The sequence below is a fragment of the Neoarius graeffei genome, chromosome 21, assembly GCF_027579695.1.
Source record: "Neoarius graeffei isolate fNeoGra1 chromosome 21, fNeoGra1.pri, whole genome shotgun sequence".
Lineage (NCBI taxonomy): Eukaryota > Metazoa > Chordata > Actinopteri > Siluriformes > Ariidae > Neoarius > Neoarius graeffei.
Window position 1 is genome coordinate 44,413,167 of NC_083589.1, and position 22,581 is coordinate 44,435,747.

Here is a 22,581-nt window from a genome sequence, read left to right on the forward strand (position 1 = left end):
TATATATATATATATATATATATATATATATATATATATATATATATATATATTACTCATATATGCTTATATAGTATTATGTGTAAGTTTTAAAAACATCCCATCAATATAAACAGTGTAAACACTAGATAAGAACTAGACAAAGACTAAACACTCAGACAATATAAACAGTATAAAACACTCTAGATAAGAACTAGACAAAGACTAAACACTCAAACAGACAATATAAACAGTATAAAACACTCTAGATAAGAACTAGATGTAGACTAAACACTCATATATATTACTCATATATACTTATATAGTATTATGTGTAAGTTTTAAAAAAAATCCCATCAATATAAACAGTGTAAACACTAGATAAGAACTAGACAAAGACTAAACACTCAAACAGACAATATAAACAGTATAAAACACTCTAGATAAGAACTAGACAAAGACTAAACACTCAAACAGACAATATAAACAGTATAAAACACTCTAGATAAGAACTAGACGTAGACTAAACACTCATATATATTACTCATATATACTTATATAGTATTATGTGTAAGTTTTTAAAAAAAAATCCCATCAATATAAACAGTGTAAACACTAGATAAGAACTAGACAAAGACTAAACACTCAAATAGACAATATAAACAGTATAAAACACTCTAGATAAGAACTAGACAAAGACTAAACACTCAAACAGACAATATGAACAGTATAAAACACTCTAGATAAGAACTAGATGTAGACTAAACACTCATATATATTACTCATATATACTTATATAGTATTATGTGTAAGTTTTAAAAAAAATCCCATCAGTATAAACAGTGTAAACACTAGATAAGAACTAGACAAAGACTAAACACTCAAACAGACAATATAAACAGTATAAAACACTCTAGATAAGAACTAGACAAAGACTAAACACTCAAACAGACAATATAAACAGTATAAAACACTCTAGATAAGAACTAGACGTAGACTAAACACTCATATATATTACTCATATATACTTATATAGTATTATGTGTAAGTTTAAAAAAAAAAAATCCCATCAATATAAACAGTGTAAACACTAGATAAGAACTAGACAAAGACTAAACACTCAAATAGACAATATAAACAGTATAAAACACTCTAGATAAGAACTAGACAAAGACTAAACACTCAAACAGACAATATAAACAGTATAAAACACTCTAGATAAGAACTAGATGTAGACTAAACACTCATATATATTACTCATATATACTTATATAGTATTATGTGTAAGTTTTAAAAAAAATCCCATCAATATAAACAGTGTAAACACTAGATAAGAACTAGACAAAGACTAAACACTCAGACAATATAAACAGTATAAAACACTCTAGATAAGAACTAGACAAAGACTAAACACTCAAACAGACAATATAAACAGTATAAAACACTCTAGATAAGAACTAGATGTAGACTAAACACTCATATATATTACTCATATATACTTATATAGTATTATGTGTAAGTTTTAAAAAAAAATCCCATCAATATAAACAGTGTAAACACTAGATAAGAACTAGACAAAGACTAAACACTCAAATAGACAATATAAACAGTATAAAACACTCTAGATAAGAACTAGACGTAGACTAAACACTCATATATATTACTCATATATACTTATATAGTATTATGTGTAAGTTTTTAAAAAATCCCATCAATATAAACAGTGTAAACACTAGATAAGAACTAGACAAAGACTAAACACTCAAACAATATAAACAGTATAAAACACTCTAGATAAGAACTAGACGTAGACTAAACACATATATATAGTATTATGTGTAAGTTTAAAAAAATCCCATATATATATATATATATATATATATCAGGGATTTTTTTTTTTTTTGAACCTACACATAACTATACAAGATGATTGTGAGTTTATGGCAGATTGCAGACCTGCTCTGAGGCTGTTTGTGTCTCTTGGAATAGCTTTTTGAGCAGAATTATTTGTCAGTTTCATGGTTTGTCATGTTGAGAATTATAACCATAAGGTTTCAGGTGAAAATGAGCGGTGTTGGAGAAAACGCAACTTTCTGATGACTTTCCTTCTTGTGTTGTTTACCAAGCAGGTGGACGTGACGTCACACGGGGTCGCAATACTCAAAAAAATAACAATAACGTAAGTCAGCGCGCGCGCGCTCGCGCATGCCTGTCTCCCGGGGGCCGCGTTCTAATAAGCGAGTCCGGCAAATAAGTGCGAGCTGGAGGAGTATACAGGCTGCTGGGGTGTGCAATCGCAACGCAAAAAAAAAAAAAAACAAGGCGCAGCTTCGGATCGCATCGCATCGCATCGCATGGCGTGTGAGAGAGCGCATTATAGCGGCAGTAGTGAGTGTACGCGTGGTGTTTGGGGGGCTGTTAGCGTTAGTAATCACAGCAGCACACTGAGACAGGAGCGCGAGCGTCTCGGAGCGGAGGAATACCCGCAGCTTTTCTTCCTGTTCAGGGGTTTTGTTTTGTTTTCAAGCAAACAAACAAACAAACAAACCCGCTTTACGCTATAACTCCTGACACCTGATTTTCCGTGTTTTTTTTTTTTTTTTCCCGTAACTTCCGCACAGCTCGAGCGCTTCTGTCCCTGCTGAGGACGCACGCGAGGACGCACGCGCACACGCACGCGCGCGTGTGTGTTTTTTTTTTTTTTTTTTTAATTGTTGGTAAGTTTTTCGCTCTTTTTGACTCTGAGTTTGGTGTCTGCACTCTGTAAAAACACTTCTTCAGGGAACCCGTGGAACTGTCGAAGTGCTTTCGGTTGTTTGTTGTTTGTTGTTGTGGGTGTTTATTTGTTGTTTCGGACGCACGCGCTGCTCGGTCGTCAGGAGCTTGTGTTGCTAAGGAGACCGAGGAGTTCAGAGAAATCGCTGCTCAGCTCTGAGTAAATAACTTTGTTTACTCTGTTTACTTTATAAAGTTAGCCATAAACTACTTTTTTTTAAGGAAGGAGTTACTATTTACTGTACAGAAATGCAAAACTGAAAGAGCTAGTAAAAGTCAGTCAGGGATTAAATCCACTGAGTGTTGCTGTGATGGCGCTTGAGGATGTTTCTGTGTAAGTAAGCTCCTTATTTTCCTTAAAGTTTTTTTGGAACTAGTTTATTACAAATCTATAAACAGGATGCGTCTATAGTAATAGTAATTAATATTCATAATATTCATTATGCACAACTTTATAATGCAGCGCATGATTATTCTTTGGTTTTCCAGAATGTTCTCTAATTATTTCTGGTGTAATCATGCCAAGCTTATCTCCATTACAGCCCCCAAAAATTTTGTCTTTCGTGATCATTTTAACACTGATCACATTCTCTAAATCAGCCGAATACTTTTTTCACACAGTATATTGGCTTAGTTTATTTATTTATTTATTTATTTATTTTTAAAAAGGCAAAAAAGAAAACATATTTCTATTTTATTCTCCCTATTATTATTATTATTATTATTATTATTATTATTATTAATGTCTTACCGTGTTTGCTCTTTCCCGTCCCATGGTCCTGGTGAAATGTCCACGCTTATGTGTAGTGATAGTAAGTTAAAGCCTGGCGTTAATGATGCAGGTAATACAAAGGACAGCACTCTTCTTACACCACAGGCTCATTTTATGGCAGTATCTCAGTGTGTAAAGAATACCTGCACCTAAATCAATAGTGTGGATGATTTTTTTTTTTTTTTTAATTGGTAACATGGTGTGTAGAAGCACAGCCCTGGCGGTGACCTGTGATTTGTTTTCAGGCTTTCACCTCGGTGTCATTTGGGGCTTTTGCGCTTACTCTGGCAGCTGTGCAGGTGAGGTGCAGGTGTGTCTCACGCCATTTCATCACTCAACACATGGCTGCTTCAAAGCGCCTGTAATGGCAGCAGTAAAATTTGGCAGAGCGCACCTCGCCGCCTCAAAGCCCGCTGTGTAATATGAAGCCCATCCCTTCGTTAGCTCCACGCAGCTTTCTCCAGGTGATTTTAATTAGCTCTGTCTCAGTGCCCTGCCTGTGCCGGAGTGACGGCTTGATGGGAGCTGACCCGTGACCGGCGTCCAAACTCGCAGTCAGCACTGGCATTTTGCATACATCCCCAGATTACACCATCCATCACGGCCAGCTCGTGTGTTGAGCTGATAGGAAAATGCCTGTGCTCTGTGCATTAATGCGCATGCATTGTGTTAAGTTATAATCGTTTGTCAAAATTAAGGCCTGATTTGACTGGCGCTAGGTTAGCGTATGGATCCATATCTGCGCTATTTGGAACTTGAATAACACAACACATGACCGTGATTTATTTGTTCAGCTTGAAGAAGTCAGTACAGTGATTTTTTTTTTTTAAATTCAGTAAATTGTTTGACTGAACTGTTTCCAGTTTCATCCATCATTGTGCATTGAGAGGCATTGCTCTTTATTTGCAAGTGGAAGTCTAAAGTTTCCCTGCTTGCTCGACCTTGAGGTGTTACACTGTTTTGGAATACTTTGCTCTGCCTGCTATCTCCTAAACAGGGTCAAAAATTATGCTTGAAAGCCTCCTGTTTCTGGCTACATTAACTTCACAGAAATGTTTCCATGACAACCTTCATGCAAGTTAAGGCAACCAGAGGTGATCAAGTTTTTTTTTTCCCTTTTCCTTTCTCCCTTCCTCCTCTAGGAAAAATGGAATTTGTGTTGACAGTTCTGGCCTTTAATGGCACTTCTGTGCTGTGTGAAAGTATTTGTTTACCAGGATCATGTGCTGCTACCTGTCAGCCCAGGAAAGATTGACTTCTTTAGATAAAAGACCATGGTGCATGTTGAGAGGCCCTTGTGCATCATAATTATCCACATCCACATAATGGTGTTTTTTTGTGCTTCACTAAGTAAGAGGCTGAGAGCTGAGGCTTTTTTAGTCACACTCTGGGTCACCGTCCTATTAAGCTCGATCAGAAAAGTACCCTGACTTCTGGCCAGGAAAAAAAGCTTCCTAGGGTGGGGTCAGCGGATATGGATTAAATGTGGATTGCAGTCTAGGCTCTCAATGTCCAATGTGTTGTTTGAATAAAGGCAGAGTGGAGGAACAATTCCATCTCCATGCTCCTTAGTAACTGTGGTTTGGACAGATGACCCAAATCTTTCCACAGTCTAACTGCTATTTGGACATAGTGATCAGATAATCGAGAAACACCCTTTCCAAATTAATTCTTGAAGCAGTGCCTTAACCTTAAATAAAAATGTTGTTTTCCTTTTCAGTAATAAGGCACGATACACTAAACTGTATCTTTCCTTCTTGCCGGGGTGACACACTCAATCTGTCGTGTATTTACTTTCTATTACTTTTACAGCAGTCTGAAAACATTGCCCTTAAGGTCTAATTAGCAACCTTAAATCATTTTTAAATATACACTATAGTCACCTTTTCATGTGTAATACAAAAAAAAAAAAAACACCACAGTGATAAGGAAAGGTAACGTTTAGGACCCTTTTTTTTTGACAGTGTAAAATCATATTTATTTTTCATTCTTTATTTCCATAAAATCGGCTGTAAGTTAGAAGAAAATCGACTATGACTTGTACTGCTTATGTTTGTTTATGAAGGCGAGTCAAAGATGATAACATGATGGTGTAAAACGGAGAAGATCTTGGTTTCATGAATCTGCCAGAACAAAAGATTCGGTGGTGGCGTGTCATTTCTGTCAAGCGGCAAGGTCAACAGTATTCAGTCCACACTCATCTGTGGCATGAGTGTATAGTAAACAGCAAGCGGCTTTGGGGGGAAAAAGAGAGACGTGCCCGAGGAAGAAATGACCTTTTTTGTTGTGCTGATTGACAGTGTGTCATTTGGTGCTGCGGTTAGTGTCATAGAAAACATGTTTGGTTGTCTTGAAAATTTGCTAGCAAACAAATTACTCTTCATTTAGGCTAATCAGTGAGTAAACACCATGGTGTTGCTTCCAATTTGAATACTTGTTGTATAATTTTATAATAAAACACTGAAGCCAAGTGGCAGCCTTTGTCTAAATGGAAGCTGTGTGGACTAGGGAGAAGAGGGGAATCTGTTTATATGAAAATGTTAAAAGTGCAGGGTTTGTGATGGTAACATCTCCTGACAGGCGTATTAGTCTGCAGAAAGAGCATCGTGCTCGGGGCTGGGGGCATATGGTGCTGCCTTCTGCTGGCATTGCCCGAGCACAAGTTGCAACACTGCGGCAGGGTCACGACTGTCTCAGGTTTGTTCCTTGTGCATCTTCCTAAATAAAAACAGCACAAAAAAACAAACATGTCTCTGCTGGCTTTGTCTTTCAGAACAAAGGGCATGACAAATGGTTTCTCTATGACTTCTTGGCCTCTTTTTTTTTTAATTTTACTTGTACTTGTATTTTCTTGCATTTATCAGTAATATGAACGACTCATGGAAAACACTGTTTTAAAATGCTCTTTTATTCTGGGCTTCAGAACTTGATGCTGTGATATATTGAAATAATGTTTATCAAAGTGACAAAGTGTTTGTTACTACAGAGAACTTTGTAATTGTTCACTACTCCACTGACAGTAGGTTGCTGAAAAATATACTCCTCAAGATGCCTGCAGCAACTGCTTCAGAGTCTGTGTTAATTCTCAAAACCTCTAGAAATGACATCCTCTTCTCGACATACCCTCCTGAGTATACACACAGGAACGTGTGTGAATAACACAGAAGCCGTTGTTTTCTGCACAGGGATGTCTTCAGTCAGCGCGTGTGCTGTATTCAGAGGCGCACATGCTCAGTAGAAGGTTAATTATACTCTGAGCATGTACCTGAGAGGCTTTTGTCTTTGATAGGTCCACTACACAGCATATGGCCACAGCAATACAATAGTTTATTTTTACAATATTTGATGAGTGGGTTTTAATTTAGACTGTCACTCCTGGCAACCAGCAGGGCAGATGGTGAAGACTTGAATGCCCATCAGAGCCTAAATATCCTCTAGGCAGCTGTTGTTAATAAACTTTTTTTTTTTTTTTTTGCTGTTTCCCCCCCCTCCACACAGTTTAGGTCAAGAGGAGTCAAACCTGTTACAACACCTGTTTCTGCATATGTAAATCTGTTGTTTTGTCATTTCATTAAACAAGAAAAAAAGCAACAGTCCCTCGTGGTTGCAAATGTGACTGGCACTGAGCCCACTTGGCATCATGTAGAGAGGGAGGAAAAGGAAAGAGAGAGAGGGGAGAAGCAAAGAGGCACCGAAAGGATCACAGTGACTTGTGTAACAGTGGCTTGACCAACTGGATGCAGCTTAATTTTAATGCCATTTTTTCATTCAGGTGTGAAAAGTCCCTTTCTGCGACTTCTGATGAGCAGGCCATACTGTAGGAGAAGGCGCCACGATTTTCCTGTTCATTTTATCTGAGGGCTGGGGAATTAGGGAGCTGGAACAGGCCCAGAAGCTGGTACATGTGTTCCTGCCACACGTTGTGCACTTCATACCCTATGCCCCTTGCTTCCACTCTCACTATTGCCCTCTTATCGTTTGGTGGGTTTCCATGGCCCTGCTCCAAGGCACATGTGTCACCGTTGCATCTGCTCTGCCTCTGGGCCTAATTGCCCCAACTAAACTGATTCTCTTACCTCATATCAGAGCTCACAGCATCAGAGATATCTTCAAACACTCATGTATACCCCCCACCCTCTTCCTCCGTCTGTGTGAGTTGTGGGATTTGAGTTGTAATCCTGTCTGTGTACGCAGGATGCAACAAATATGGCGTGAAATTAGAGGTTATTCCCCAAATATTACGGCTGAGCTTTGAAGATTACCGTCATCGTTATGGCACCGCCATGAGAATCGAGCTTCTCCTGAACTCTTGTGTCCCGTGCAATGTACATGCATGGAAATAATGCGCTTTCCCTGTGATTACTTATTGTGGAGCTGTGTCAAGCTGTCCATGTCTGTGCTGGGCACTGGTTTGTGTTTTATTACTTATATGCAGCACTTCTGCCTTCAGGCCTGTTTCAGTATACTCTTGAGCACACGCTGTCCTACACAAGGGTTTTTATTTCATGGATAATGTGCAGTAGAGAGGTGTGCTAGACAGGAGGCCGTGCTGACGCTTGCCTCGGCCAGGCCTGTCTGGGGTTTCAGCGAGGGTCTCTGCAGGGTGTTAATCTCCCTGGGCCATGGAAGTCTCCTGCCTCCATTTGCCTCCTCTGATTTAGCGCCTCTCCTTCTCTTTGCTGCTTTGGAGCGCCACACACATCCCACTCTGATATGGAAGTTCATTAGGGATGGGCCTTTGATGGGCTGGCTTTTCATGTGACGGTGCTCTCAAATACCTTGATGTAGAAGCTTAAGAAGCTATTGTGCTGTAAGCCCTCCTTTTGATGCGTCTTATTTAGATCTGCATAGTAAATCAAGGAGAGTAAATAACGAGGCAGCAGATGGAAGCAAGGAGATAAGAACCAGGCGAACAATCGCATTTGTATTTTGTTATGATGTTGACAGCAGCTAAAATTCACTAATCTAGCGCCACTGATCTGCATTTCAAAGAAATCTCATTTAGCAGCGGGAAGGATAAAGTTCTTTTCATTGTGCTCTTTTTTTTATTGCATTCTTTGCTAATTTATCTGGTGCAGATTTAACGCAGGGCCGGGTGCAAGCAGCATGCGTGTTGCAAAAGGGGTCTTAAATACTCTGAAAGCAGTAACGTCTAGACTGCGAACCGGGGGTAATTACACGTCCAGTGATGAATAGAAGGAGTTTGAAGACCCATCTTTGTTCGCAGGCCTTGAATTGCTTGACTAACACAGATAAGGGGCATTTGGCCTCTGTCAAAAATATTGCAATGACTTTCCCTCCAACACAGGAATGGTATTTACTTTAAAGATAAAAAATTATTGTGTACAGTAATCTGACTTGTTAGCATAATGTCTTCTTTTCATATTCAGAGCACAGTATGTGTCTGTGAAGGTATTCCTGTGCTTGATTCAAAATAGTTTATCTTGACTTAGTGCAGCGCTTCGAGTAAATATCAGACAGTGGCATTATTAGCGCCTATGAATGGCTGATGGAGTGTATATATATAATTTAATAGTATTTAGAGACATTGTGTAAACCCTTGCTGAGGTCACACATACTAATAGCATTTCTGCAGCATTTTATGTGATGTAAATTGTGAGCCTTCACAGTTCAGAGGTGTTGTGGTATTAAAGTCAGAAGTTATTTAAAATGAACGGGATCCGTGTTTTCTTTTTTTTTTTTTTCCCCAAAAAAATAATTATGTGGCCAGTGCAAGTTATATTGAATTTTAATGGGTGTTTATTTACACAGAAATGCCTCAGATCAAAAATGTATGAGTAATATTGTCCTCACAAACATAGCATTGCGTATTAGTGTCTCTCCAAAACATACAACTAAACCACTAGTATAGAGGGAGCATGCTGATTCTTCGCCTTGTCCTCATGGCTCTTTTCATAATACTTAGTCGAAGTATTTCTCTGCAGAGGTCCCTGAACATGGCGTCACTGTAATGACACTTGGCAGTTTTTGTTTGCAGCAATGCTTCTTTGTACAGTTCTGAGAGCGCATTCCACAGGATCCAGCAGTCACTGGTTGCCTACAAGGTCAATGGATTTCTGAGGGAAAAAAAATTGCATGGGTCTCTGGGCCACTTGGACAAAAAAGAAAAAAAAATCTTTGTTTATGTGTTCTGTGCCATGAGTTCATCTGTGGACATTTCTTCACAAAGGCAGGCATATGCTTGAACACGATACCTTATTTGAATTGATCAGTTAGTGTCAGCAAAACTGAGAGCACTTTGGGTACAGTTTGCCTTATAGGCAAAAGACATATTATTTTACATATAAACCAGATTTTTATTCAAATTCTGATACACCAGTGTAAACCAGGTTTAAAAAAAAACACTCATATACTTATGCACTTAAACCCATAAGGTTCTTCTGGATTTATTATGTGGAAGCTTTGTAGTTTTAGTACACATGATTAATATCCATAGCATTTTCTCACTATATTTATAAGTTACCACTTCTGTTAACAGATCCTTTGTGTACCTGGACCTGCCCCTACAGAGACGAACATCGGTTGAACATTTTTCCCCCTCAGGGTAAGTTTGCAAAAGTTTCTTTTGTACTTCTGTTGGTAAAACTCTAGCGTTTTAGCTTGTGTATTTTAAAAAAGGAAACGGTGCATATCAGACTGGTGCACAATAAATGCCACCAAATCACATGCTATCACATCTGGTATCTTGCTTTCAAGCCCATATTTATTTTAATTCCTTCAACTGTTGGAATTAAATATAGCCCTTTCTGAAAAGCAAAAAATCATCAGTTATGATAATCATTTTTTTTAAACTGACGGTTGTGGACTAACAATATGAATGATCAACAGTGTGAAAACTATTCACTGGAGCAGGTAAACCATTAACATGTTTGTGTGTGAATTTCCTCGTGTTTGTGTTTCAGGACAGGATTTGGTATGGCAGTTGTACATTGCACAAGCCAAGCACTCTGAAGCCAAGGCAGAAGTGGTGAGTAACCCAACATTTTCTTGTGATTATTTGCATGGCCCATCAATATTCCATCTGTTTTGAGTCAAACAGTATCTCTGATGATGATGATGATGATGATGATGATGATGATGTGCAGTAAAATAAAACAACTTCTGCATGTATTCCATCTGTCTTGTCTAAATTCTTAAAAGCCCTCAAAACACCACTTGTTCTGCAAGTGTAATGAGTTCGTTCAGTTGTACATTGTGTCTGAGAGCAGCCGTAGCACGTCCTCTGGTCCTCTCTTACAAACCACAGTAACAGCAGCGATTTGTCACCAAGTCAGTGCAGAAGGAGTGTGAGGAATTTCCTCACTGACTGATTAATGGACAGAGGCAGCGGGTTTGTCATTAGCCATATAGCTTCCTGCAGTAATACACACATTGCCAGACAATGATAATGATGGGGAAAAGAGAGACCCATGCTGACAAAGATGTGATTTTATGTGGGAGGTCAGTTGTTGGACATTGCGAAGGAAGACATTGGGTACTTTGTTATGAAATATACATAGACATTTTGCAATAATGCCTCTTGTGATTTTTAAGTTTTCTTCATTTACAAAAATGCAACAGCCATGCTATTCCTCAGAGTTATCACATTTATACGATATTTTAGAGAGTTTTTGGTGTTGTTAACATTTTTAACATGACTTATAGATATGGGATTTGTGGTTTTAAAAGCAATAGTGAAAAACAGCAGGTTGCTGTGGAGCAGTAATTCCTTAAACATGGCATGTGGTGGAACCGCTAGAATTTAAGGTGTACCTCTTCGTCCATGATCAGTATTGGAAATTGGAGCCATGATTTTATTTCCTCTTTAAAAAGTTTGAACAGATTATAGTGGCCACTTTTTGGCCAGCTTGATTAAAGCAGTCTTGTGGTAATCCTGTGGTCTTTGTAACGGAAGAAGAACCTATTGGTGTGGGCACGTGTTCCACAGCTCTGCATTTTGCAAGCTGCAGATATGATTAAAGTTTACTGTGAGGTTGGATGGCTTGGCTAGAAATCATATCCCATGAGTCATCACCTCACATGTCTTAGAGGAACCCGGCTTTCTCATTCACAACTTCAAGAGATTTGAATATTGGTTTTTAATTTGTTGAATATCCAGTTAAATCTTGAAAGATAAACTCTTTTGGAACAGAGCTACTCTCATCAGGGCAGGAATAAAAGTATAATTCATCCACCACCACCCCCCAACTTTATACTGGATAAGCACACACTTTGTGAAATCTGCCTCAATTAAACGTATCTTGCTCAAGTTTGAAGACGGCTGTTCCAATGGACAGCTTTCCTCCTGCTTTCCTTTGAAAACTGATTTCATGTTCTGGTAGAGTGCCTGTCATCTCCTTCCCAAATGACTCTTTGAGAGCTCTTTCCTTTCCCCAGCGTGGAGGAGTGTAACCTCCACGGAGCTTTGCTCAGGCCACTTGGAGCAGAGAAGATGAGGGATATCAAAGGAGCCGGGCTCCATCCCTGTTGGCAGGTGTCATTGTGTGGCTCATTTGGGATTGGAGGGTAGGTGGGATGGGACGGGAATAAAGCTAATCTTTATCCCTTATTCACCCCAGAACCCGAAGTGCTCTAGGGATCAGGTCAGTGGTCAATCCCCCATTCACAGCCACCAAGAATATTTTAAACTTAAGCCTTCTCCATGACCAAAAAAAGTCCTTGTCATCAAAGGTTCACGTCTTTCCTCATTGCTTCATGGATCTGGTGTTTCTCTTTTCTTAAAACTTTCTTTGCTTCACTGATTTTTTTTTTTTAGCTTAACCAAGTTGCTATATTCTTGTTAAAATAGATTTAGTTAAGGGCAGATAAAGTCATGCTATGAGTCAATTGTAATATAAGTAGTTCCTTGTCTTGCCCAAAGAGTTTTCTTCAAATAAATTCAAGGCTTTTGTAAAAAAGTATGCACCTCAGACAGATTTCACACTTCGAGTTGAATTTGCGACTATAAAAGGCAATTAATTTTCTAGTAATCTGAAGAACTAACGTTTTGGTTTATTTTCTTCACAGCTATTCACAACTAGTAAATAGTCGAGAAAGCAAACAGAAACAGATGGATGTAGTAAAGGGAGAGAATATGTGGCAAATGAAGAGTTCCCATGCGAATAGAGTTACAAAGGAGAGTCTGCGCTGTGCTGCCATCACTCCTGATGCAGGAGACAGACTGACTCAATGAGGTTATTGATCCAGTGAGGAGCTATGCTAATCACCAGGCTGAATGAGCCGAGATTCAGTGTCCTTCACTGCGACTTTTAATCCGGCTCCCTCTCTTCACTTCTCTCTCCACACCCCCTCTTCCATCATACTCCATAGCCTCACAACACACAGAAAAACTCTTATCAATGACCCATCCACATCCACACTGCATGTTTGTTTTTTAGTCAATTAATCATATTTTCGGTGTTATTCTTACGCTCTGGGTTAACCATTTATAAACCATGGGTTTTCTCAAGTGCCGGGGATGATTGTGAAATGGGATGCCATTCAGGCATGACATCAGAGAGATGTGACCCAGCTTTCACCCAGTTACACTGCAGGTGCCTTGGCTCAAGGTAATCATGCCAAAAGCATCTTGCTAAAGTCTCCTGTGTTCAATACAGTCAAGAAATTGATTACTTTGAATTTAACGATCTAGGCTTATACACTCACCAGCCACTTTATCAGGAACACCCATCCACCTGCTGTTTTATGCATTTATCTAATCAGCCAATCCCTTGACAGCAGCACAATGCATAAAATCATGCAGATACAAATCAAGAGCTTCAGATAATGTTCATTTCAAGCATCAGAATGGGAAAAATTGTGATCTCTGTGACTTTCACTGTGGCATGGGCTTTGGTGCCAGATGGACTGGTTTGAGTATTTCAGAAGCTGCTGATCTCCTGGGGTTTTCACACACAACAGTCTGTACAGTTTACACAGAATTGTGTGAAAAACAAAAAACTCTGAGTGAGCGACAGTTCTGTGGGTGGAAAAGCTTTGTTGATAAGAGAGGTCAGAGGAAAGTGGCCAGGCTGGTTCAAGCTGCCAGGAAGGATATAGCAACTCTTTACAACCGTGGTGAACAGAAAAGCATCATAGCATGCAACAGCAGAAGATCACTTTGGGTTCCATTCCTGCCAACCAAGAACAGGAATCTTCGAATCAAGAACAAGTTACTATTAAAGTGGCTGGTGAGTGTATGTACCAATATGGTTTTTGTGCTCTTTTTATATTTCAGGGCTTCAGATTTGCACCTGGCTACCAACAAAATGCTAGTAAAATTGGCCAATGGCAGGTAACTCCATTAGTTTCCCAGCCACTTTTGCGCATAACCTTATGCAGGTTCTGATTTGAAGCAAGGGCATGTATTATAGTCCATAAATGTATCGCTAGTAGTAAGTCTCTTTGGGTATATACATTGAAAATATATGTACATTGTAATGTCTGTAGTGTTTATACAGTACCAGTCAAAAGTTTGGACACCCCTACTCATTCAGGGGTTTTTCTGTATTTTTCGTATTTTCTACATTGTAGAACAATACTGAAGACATCAGAACTATGAAATAACACATATGGATCATATATATATGTTATTTACCAGCTGGGAGGTCCGTATCATGAAATACCGTGACCGAGGTATTGAAAGTACTGAGCGAGGCCCTCTGGGCCGAGGTCAGTATTCAAGGCCGAGGTCACGGTATTTCACCATACGGACCAACCTTAAGCTGGTAAATAATATATTTATTTTTTCTTTACCAAATTCTAACAGAAAACGAGAGCGCCCGAAAGGGAAAACCGAGCCGAGCCGCCATTTTGAATCCTCATTCACGGCTGTAATGCAAATTGCTTCCTCCTCGGTATACAAGTGCACTTCCATGGCAGGGAAAAAACTACATTTTGCCGCCTATGTAGTCCCCTGTTTATACAAAATTGAGTCATTCAGGATTCAGCCATGTTTTTGCTCGGTGTTAGCAAATTACAGGTTTTAGCTTTCTCCTGAAATGTTTTCTTTTATTTCTTCTTCCTCAGGGTAGTAAAACTCGCTTTCGCTGTGAAGACTGTCGTTATCGCTGTCCATGCTGTAAAATTAATGCTATTCTCCTGAGAAATGCTGGCAAAAATGTATAAGATTTTTGATAATCTTAGAAATAAATCTTATAAAAAAAGATAAATGTTAACAAAAAAATTCTACTATGTTTGTTGTTGTTGTGAACGAGCGAGTCGCCAGAGGTCCATAACCTGGGTCCGTAACTGGGGTCCGTACCGTAGGGTACGGGCCCGCTCGCCAGCCAATCAGAGCTCAGGATTTGGACCGCGAAAAAAATAAATAGAATTATGTGGTAAGCAAAAAAAGTGTTAAAGAAAAAAACCCATGCGTTTCATATTTTAGATTCTTCAAAGTAGCCACCATTTACCTTGATGAATCTTTGCACACTATTGGCATTATCTTAACCAGCTTCAAGAGGTAGTCACCTGGAATGCTTTTCAGTTAACAGGTGTGCTTCGTCAAAAGGTAATTAGTAGAATTTCTTGCCTTCTTAATGTGTTTAAGATCAAACAGTAAATAGTAAATAATAAAAATACAGTAAATAGCTCTATTTCACAACTGTAGTAATCCATATAATGTCAAGAACTGCTCAACTAAGTAAAGAGAAACGACATCCATCATTACTTTAAGACATGAAGCATCTTTTAATTTAGAAAAAAATAAAGAAAAACATTGAGTTAGGTGTGTCCAATCTTTTGACTGGAACTGTATATTTGAATGTTTAGATTGACCAGTTCATGCTAGAAAAAAAACTGTATTAAAACAGCAGTCAAGAATCCAAAATAATTCAAAAGGAAAAAAAAAGGGGGAGACAGGATACAGATTACTTCATAAAATGTGGCAAACGGGTATAACGTGGCTCAAGTATAAAGACTGAGTTTTCAGTGCAAGTGATACAGTAAATACCCACAATTTGTGTTGGTTTTATGGATTTACTCACTTGTGATTATTTAAGATCCAGTTTAAAAGGCTTAAAAATTGCACACAATCATATACGCAGTGTCCTCATAGAAGTTGTACAGAATAAATGATTTGATTTCTTTGTAATGTATACATAGCATTGGGACAGGCAGTGTTTTGGTTAGTAATAATACTGATTGGTTACTAAATTTGGAAAGCAACTAGCTGAAGTTGCTGATGAGCTTTAAAGTTAATTTCAAGCCTTTTATTCATTAATTAACTTAGCAATTAACAGATTATATATTCTGAACAACTATGTGAAGAACGCAGTTATATCAAAACAAAAATAAACCTAAATTATTGTGCAAGCATTATATAATACATCAAATAACCATTTCATAAAATAAATATGCTGCAGTTGATTTTGTGGAAACTTATTTTCATGTGCTTTGAAGGATTTTGGCCTCCCGTGGTCTTGTGAGAGATTATATGAATAATTGGTCACAAAGAAGATTCATATAAATGTAAATTAGATTAAATTAATCCAATCTCTCATTTGTTCTGTCCAAGATCACAACATGCTCCATTTTTTCCCATAAGTAATTTGGTTTGTTTCGTGTAAATATGTATTAAATATTAATAGCAAATATTTGTTTGATTATTTGTTTTATTGATTGAAAGTAGACTTTATTTCACATTGCTTTGATAGCCCTGTTTTGAAATGTTGTTTCTGTTTGAATGCTCCTAGTCATATCCATTCAGAAGCTAGAAAGCAAAACGCCAGCTGCTTTGTTCTCTGTGATCATTTGATCGTGGCTTGAAACACGATATAGCGTAAACACTAGAGCTCAGAATTTGGCTTCTCGACCACAAACCACAAGCTTACACAATGTAACCATGTCATGCCTACCTGGCTTGATGGAGTGGTGTGAAAGTGTGTATCTGTGAGACGTTCGCTGTCTGATTCAGGTCAGTCCAGATAGAAAGATGGCATGTGGACATACGTATGTGCACGTTTGTCCAAACTCGAGAAGCAAGTGGATTAGGGTTTCTGATTACTGTGTGTGTGTGTGTGTGTGTGTGTTCAGTATCCCCCTCCCTATATGAAAGTGGTGCCTCTGGGCCAATTGTGTGGTCACACTCGCTGACTCTGAGGCTCGTGTAGTGATGTTGACTGGAGCAGCCAGAAGGGAGTCATGTGAGAGGAATCCGGTCTGCATAAACATGCCATTTCAGCAGCACAGAAAGACAGGGTGTCCTCTGGCCCAACTCACCTGTGAAAACCTGTCCCTTAAAACACTCTTCTTCTTTGCTTTTAGGCTCCATCTTTCTGTCTTCTTCAGAGAAACTTCAGTTTTTAGAGCTCACACGTCATGTCATGTAAAGCTCTGGAGTTGTTGGGTCTCTGTGCCGTCACTCAGTGTCAGGCCACTCACCTGTGTTTTGTTGCACATGAGCTGTTCCACACTGTCGAGCGAGAGAAAACTTTAACACACACACACACACGCACACACACACACACCCCTCCTCCTGATTCAGTCTCTAGCCTTTCTCACTTGACTCCTTTTCCAAAGCCATCTCCATTGCTTAATCCACTCTCTCCCTTTCATTCACAGCTCCCCCACTCCATGTATCCTCCTGTCTGAGGCACGGTTCTCTCCTACACACACACACACACACACACACACGGAGGCTTTAATGCAGACTGACGCCGCTGCCACAGGACTGATTGAAACTCATGTCTCAAAGTTGCTAATGTTCACTGAACCATTTTATTGAAGATAAAGTAAATAAAATAGGTTGCCTTATGTGAGTTCAGTGAAAGAAACTGGAATGATCTGAAACATACACACACACGCACGCGTGCGCGTCTGAGATTGGCTCATAGAGAACTGAAGAATGAAGCAAACTGAAGTGAGGTGTTTTCTAGAGGTGTGAAAGTTAGGGAGGGACGCAGCTATTTTTTATGGTTCAGGAATTTCAAAAGTCCAATGTTTTTTGAGAAGTCTGGGAGAAAGCAAACGGTTTGATTTAAAACCATTTTCAAGGAATGCCAATCATTTTAGTTTAAATTTAGTTGAACTATATTGTGCTGCCTCCAAGCACAATCATACCTTTCAGCTGATGTAATCCTGGCCAATTGAATGACATGATACGTCAAATGTGTTGCAAGGCCTTTTTTTTTTTTTGCGAGTGAAAGGTTTGCCAACACAAATTGACTTTGTGACCTTAATTTTTGTGATTTAGTAATTGACGGTTATGGATAAAGTAGATATTTGGATTGATGATACTGCTTGTATCTTTGATACTACTTTAATAAACAATAACATGGCCAGAGATCACAAAGCATACAGTTCATAATCTTGTTCCTGTTACACCTGACTGAAAAATGTAGCGCCATCACCTTGAGTGCATTTCTGCTGAATCAATGCAGAGATTTTTAGGATTTGGAAATTGAACCTGTCTATTTTAAATAAATGCCCTGCTCATTTTGAAACCTTTCAATCCACTTCCTTTCTAAAGATTTACATTCAATTTTGAGTGTTAAACCTTTTTTTTTTCTCTTGTAGAGTTTTCTCTGCTGGAGGGAAAGACCGTATTCAAATTTGTACGCGATTTCCTTTGGACTGAATACTGGTATAGGTGACACAGTAATACATTACTATTGTCCTCAATAATAAATATTCTACCAGCTCCTCCTCAGTCTGCTGGCCCTGAATGTTCCTGCTTTGTGGAGAGTGCTAGGTCATTCTGAATTCACTCTCTCCTCCTTTTGTCAAACATTTCAGTGCTTTGATAGTTTTCTCATTTATTTAGTGAATAGTTGAGAAGGTGGGGGAAGAAAGAGAGTTTTTACATTATGTAAATGATGGAACGGTGCCTATAATCTCTCACATATTCATCATGGCTGACATTGGACTGAATGATACTGGCCTCCATTTTGCCATTGTTTGGATTTCTATCCTCTTTCTGCCCTGCTCAATGCCTCTACCAGGCTTTAATCCAGCCCACTTCCCCATGACAATGTTTACGAGCTATCATTCTGTAAGCACTTGACTGGCTCACTCCGTTCCCTTTGCCTGCAGTGAGCGTAAGAATAACGACATTGTGAGAAATACAAGAATAAAGTCATAAGTGTATGTGTTTAAGTGTGTATGCATTTGTACATGCTTCTGTAATAAGTTTATAAAGTGACCGATTTTTCACTTGATGTGCGTTCAGGAGCTAACACTCTGTAGAAATATTGTGACAACTCGATCAATCAGTAATATGACCTTCATTTTAGTGACAAAAGGTAGAAGCCTTATTGATGACCGTTTTGTGCTTAAAACCTACTGTGCAGAATACTTGAATATGTATATGCTCACTGTGATTTAGAACACACACACATTGTGCACACGCAGTGTATGCACATGGAATTAACCTCTCACAGCTGAGAAGGTGTCTGTCTGCAGAACAACAAACCGAAGCCACTAACACTGGGCAATTATTAGCTTTAAGTAGAGATTAAAATGAAAATGTTGACAGCAAATTGGCTTTTAGTGCGTGTTTCATGCACCTGGTTGTGGATCAGAGACCGTAATACACAGAGCCTCTGCTAATGACTACTACCACACAAACACAGTGCGAACCAGGGACAAAACACAGTTTCACAGTGGTTGACCTTTCTTTATGAAACCATGCATATATATACAGACTAATGAGCTTTCTAAATTTATATAATTTACCCACTTTTCCATGACGATGCCTTTCTTTCTCTTCAAATTGTTTTCCTTTCATTGCCTTGACAGCAGAGAGGATTAGTGCCGTAGCCACGAACAACGATCAGCATGTTTTTACTGTTGTCACGTAGTGCATCTTTTTCTTTTTCTCTTTCATTCTCCCACTCCCGTGTCTCTCCGTGTTCAAACGATAAACAATCACTTTGACCTCAGGTGGCCTGTTTTTGACATGCAGTCAGTTAAACGGTTTGTAATGGTTTGTTTAATTATCAAACGGTATAATCATTCTTCATCTCCTGATTAGATGTATAATATTAAGTGAACCGCCTCCCTTGAGTAGGGTGTTTCTTAGATCAATAGATTTAGAGGTGGGAGGGGCTTTGACTTGAAATGGACAAACTCTCCCTGTATAACTCAGTGGCACAGTTCTTCATTTCTCGATAATTAACTAGTACTTACCTAGCGAGTTTTAATTCCTTTTGTAGGCACAGTATGGGGTCTGACTGCTGATGGTCACTCCAGGGTTTTTGTCTCATGATTTCACGCATCTGTGGTTTTGTTAAACCCTGTATTCTTCATTCTTGTATCGACATCCCTTGATAATTGGTGTCACTGTAGTTACTGAATAATAGGTCAAGAGTTTAAAGACAGAAACCAGTCCTAGATCATCTCATCTCATCTCATTATCTCTAGCCGCTTTATCCTGTTCTACAGGGTCGCAGGCAAGCTGGAGCCTATCCCAGCTGGCTACGGGCGAAAGGCGGGGTACACCCTGGACAAGTCGCCAGGTCATCACAGGGCTGACACATAGACACAGACAACCATTCACACTCACATTCACACCTACGGTCAATTTAGAGTCACCAGTTAACCTAACCTGCATGTCTTTGGACTGTGGGGGAAACCGGAGCACCCGGAGGAAACCCACGCGGACACGGAGAGAACATGCAAACTCCGCACAGAAAGGCCCTCGCCGGCCACGGGGCTCGAACCCGGACCTTCTCGCTGTGAGGCGACAGCGCTAACCACTACACCACCGTGCCGCCCAATCCTAGATCATTTCAGCTTAAAAATACGGTAAATACACACTATCGTAAAAAGTTAAATGTGAAAATGAATGCTCAGCAGCACGAATGAGAATGAATCTCTTCATGAATAATATGCTTCAAGATGTCTACCATGAAGATTTAGATGTTAAGGGGTTAACAATCATCTTTATATGCATTTTACATCGACTTCTATTCAATGTGGGCTCCAAACCCCCCACAAAACTACACACGCACACATATGGACAGACACACTTCATTAGGAGCTTGCTTAATTCCCAGTGGTACAGTTTACCCACAAATCCGAGTCAGCACTGAAAACATATGGTATGATTTTTGTCTGGGTAATAGAAGGTAAATATTGCACTCTACTTCATGGAGACGTTTCCTAAACTGAGGAAATGTGCTCATAACACTTAAGGAATGCTCAGAAACATCACATGATGGCACTGTTTCCTTCTTTCCTTAGTCAGCTGCCTCGGATTCAGCAACAGGGTATGCTTTATGTAAGCTGAATGCATTTGAAAAGGCAGGAACTTCAAGAGAGCCAGGAGCTCCTCAACCAGTGTCCCAGGGCAAGCATCTCTAAACGCACCCAGCATGGAAGCATGTTCCTGTGCCATCGAAGGCTTGAACCTTCTTCAGCCTGTTACAGTCACTGAAGGAACTAGCAGGAAGTTCATGCAATATTAGATTATGTTTATTGGTAGAAGCGCTCCTGTTTTTGGCTTACTTATAGTTTTTCAGATAATTCTTTTTGTTTATAAAATTTGTATCATGTCAGGATTTTTTTTTTCTTTTATGAGTAATACGTATTACAACCTCAGGTCATTTGCTAAGTTGCATGAATGTTGATTGATGGTACAGGTTGCATGTCTTGGCCAAAATACCATACTGCAAATATGCTTCCATAGCTTGTAATTTGAATGTGCAATATTAAAACAAACTAATGAGGACATGATGAGTCATAGTTAAAGACAGACCAAATTCATTCATTTGACCAATATATATATAATTTTTTTTAAAATAAACCAATTCCAGAATGCTCACAAGACACAGTAAATATAAATGGTGGTGTTTTATTATGGTGTCCATTTGCATATTGCAAGCTTCTACCTTAACTATTAACAAACATTGCATAAATTGTGTGCATTTTTTGCACAATCACAAAATACAAAGATGTTCCAAAGATGAGATAAGAGTTTGTACTAATTACACTAAGTAAACAAAAATCAAAACAATTGGTCCAGTCGTAATCGTATAATCGTATGCTATACATCCTATGGCCCAGTCTGTTTTATAATTTTAATTTTCTGAGTACATTTAATACAACCTGAATTCTGTGGTTATTCACCCGGTTAAATTAATTAAATCAGATTCCTCTGATGCTGCCAGGCGTTTGGATGATAATTGCATCAGCACGCCGGAGTATAATAGGGCGGAAAGTGTTTCTAAGGTGGCAGTTCATTCAAGCCTCCATTCCGCTCCAGCAGTGAGACTGAGGCTAGTCCTGTGGCAAGAGCTTGTACACTCAGAAGGGCTCATACTCGCCTGCTTTCAATTCATACAACGTATAATGCATTTGGCAGGTTCAATTAAGAAATTGCAGTCGCAACCATTTTATTAATAACTAACCATTTCCAGCATCATCGTCGCCAAAGAGTAGCGCTGTTGCTGTAATGAGCTGTATATGAACTTTAACAAGTCCAATTACCTTTTAACTTGCTTATAGCCAGTACATTTGTCCCTCTGTATTTGAAACAAAACATCAGTGTGAAAAATTGCTGCAGTTACATTTCAATGCGGCGCTAATCATAAATAAAGGCGGGAGTGTAAATGAGCGGCGTTACATTGGGGAGGCTGAGAAGGGATGAAAAATGGAATGCTGTGTACTGGTAAATAGATAATCACACAAAAGTAATTGAGGTTTTCAAACCCCAATCTACTCTGCCAGCGTGAGCTCGTTTACATGTTAATCACGAAAGCGATTTCCTTCATCACAAGGAAGTCCGCACTCTTTCATAACCAGCTTTTAATTGCATTTAAAATGTCACAGAGGTGGAACATGTGTAATTTAGCCGTAACTGTGTCCAAATTAATGGCCTCTACACAGATGTTCCATTCACCAAGCCCAGATGAGTCAAGCAGTTTGGTATTTTTATGATTTTATTCTTAATATATTTATTGGAAATGTACGAGGCAATTCCTCACTCACTGTATGTTTCGTCAGTAATGCTGCATGAAAAAAATATTCAACATTAAACTCAAGATAATGGTTAGCCTGTTCTACTGCACTTACTCATGTGTAGGTTGAAGTTTGTAAAGAGTCAAGTAACTATT

The 22,581-nt window shown here is 39.0% G+C and overlaps 1 protein-coding gene across 5 annotated transcripts in view; it reads left to right on the forward strand.

Annotated features, from left to right (window-relative positions):
• Positions 1-2,233: 2,233 nt before the first annotated feature.
• foxp2 (forkhead box P2) overlaps positions 2,234-22,581 on the forward strand; it is a 114,450-nt gene continuing 94,102 nt past the window's right edge. For 2 of the 5 annotated variants that reach the window (XM_060903193.1, XM_060903198.1), the window contains exons 1-2: positions 10,076-10,091; positions 10,450-10,514. Coding sequence is in view for 1 of the 5 variants with exons in the window: in XM_060903197.1 (XP_060759180.1) it covers positions 3,079-3,088; positions 10,026-10,091; positions 10,450-10,514 (141 nt within the window). In the remaining 4 variants the exon portion in view is untranslated. Of the gene's footprint in view, positions 3,089-10,025; positions 10,092-10,449; positions 10,515-20,710; positions 20,737-22,581 lie in introns of those variants that run through there. The other 3 variants (XM_060903197.1, XM_060903196.1, XM_060903195.1) reach the window with 3 other exon arrangements.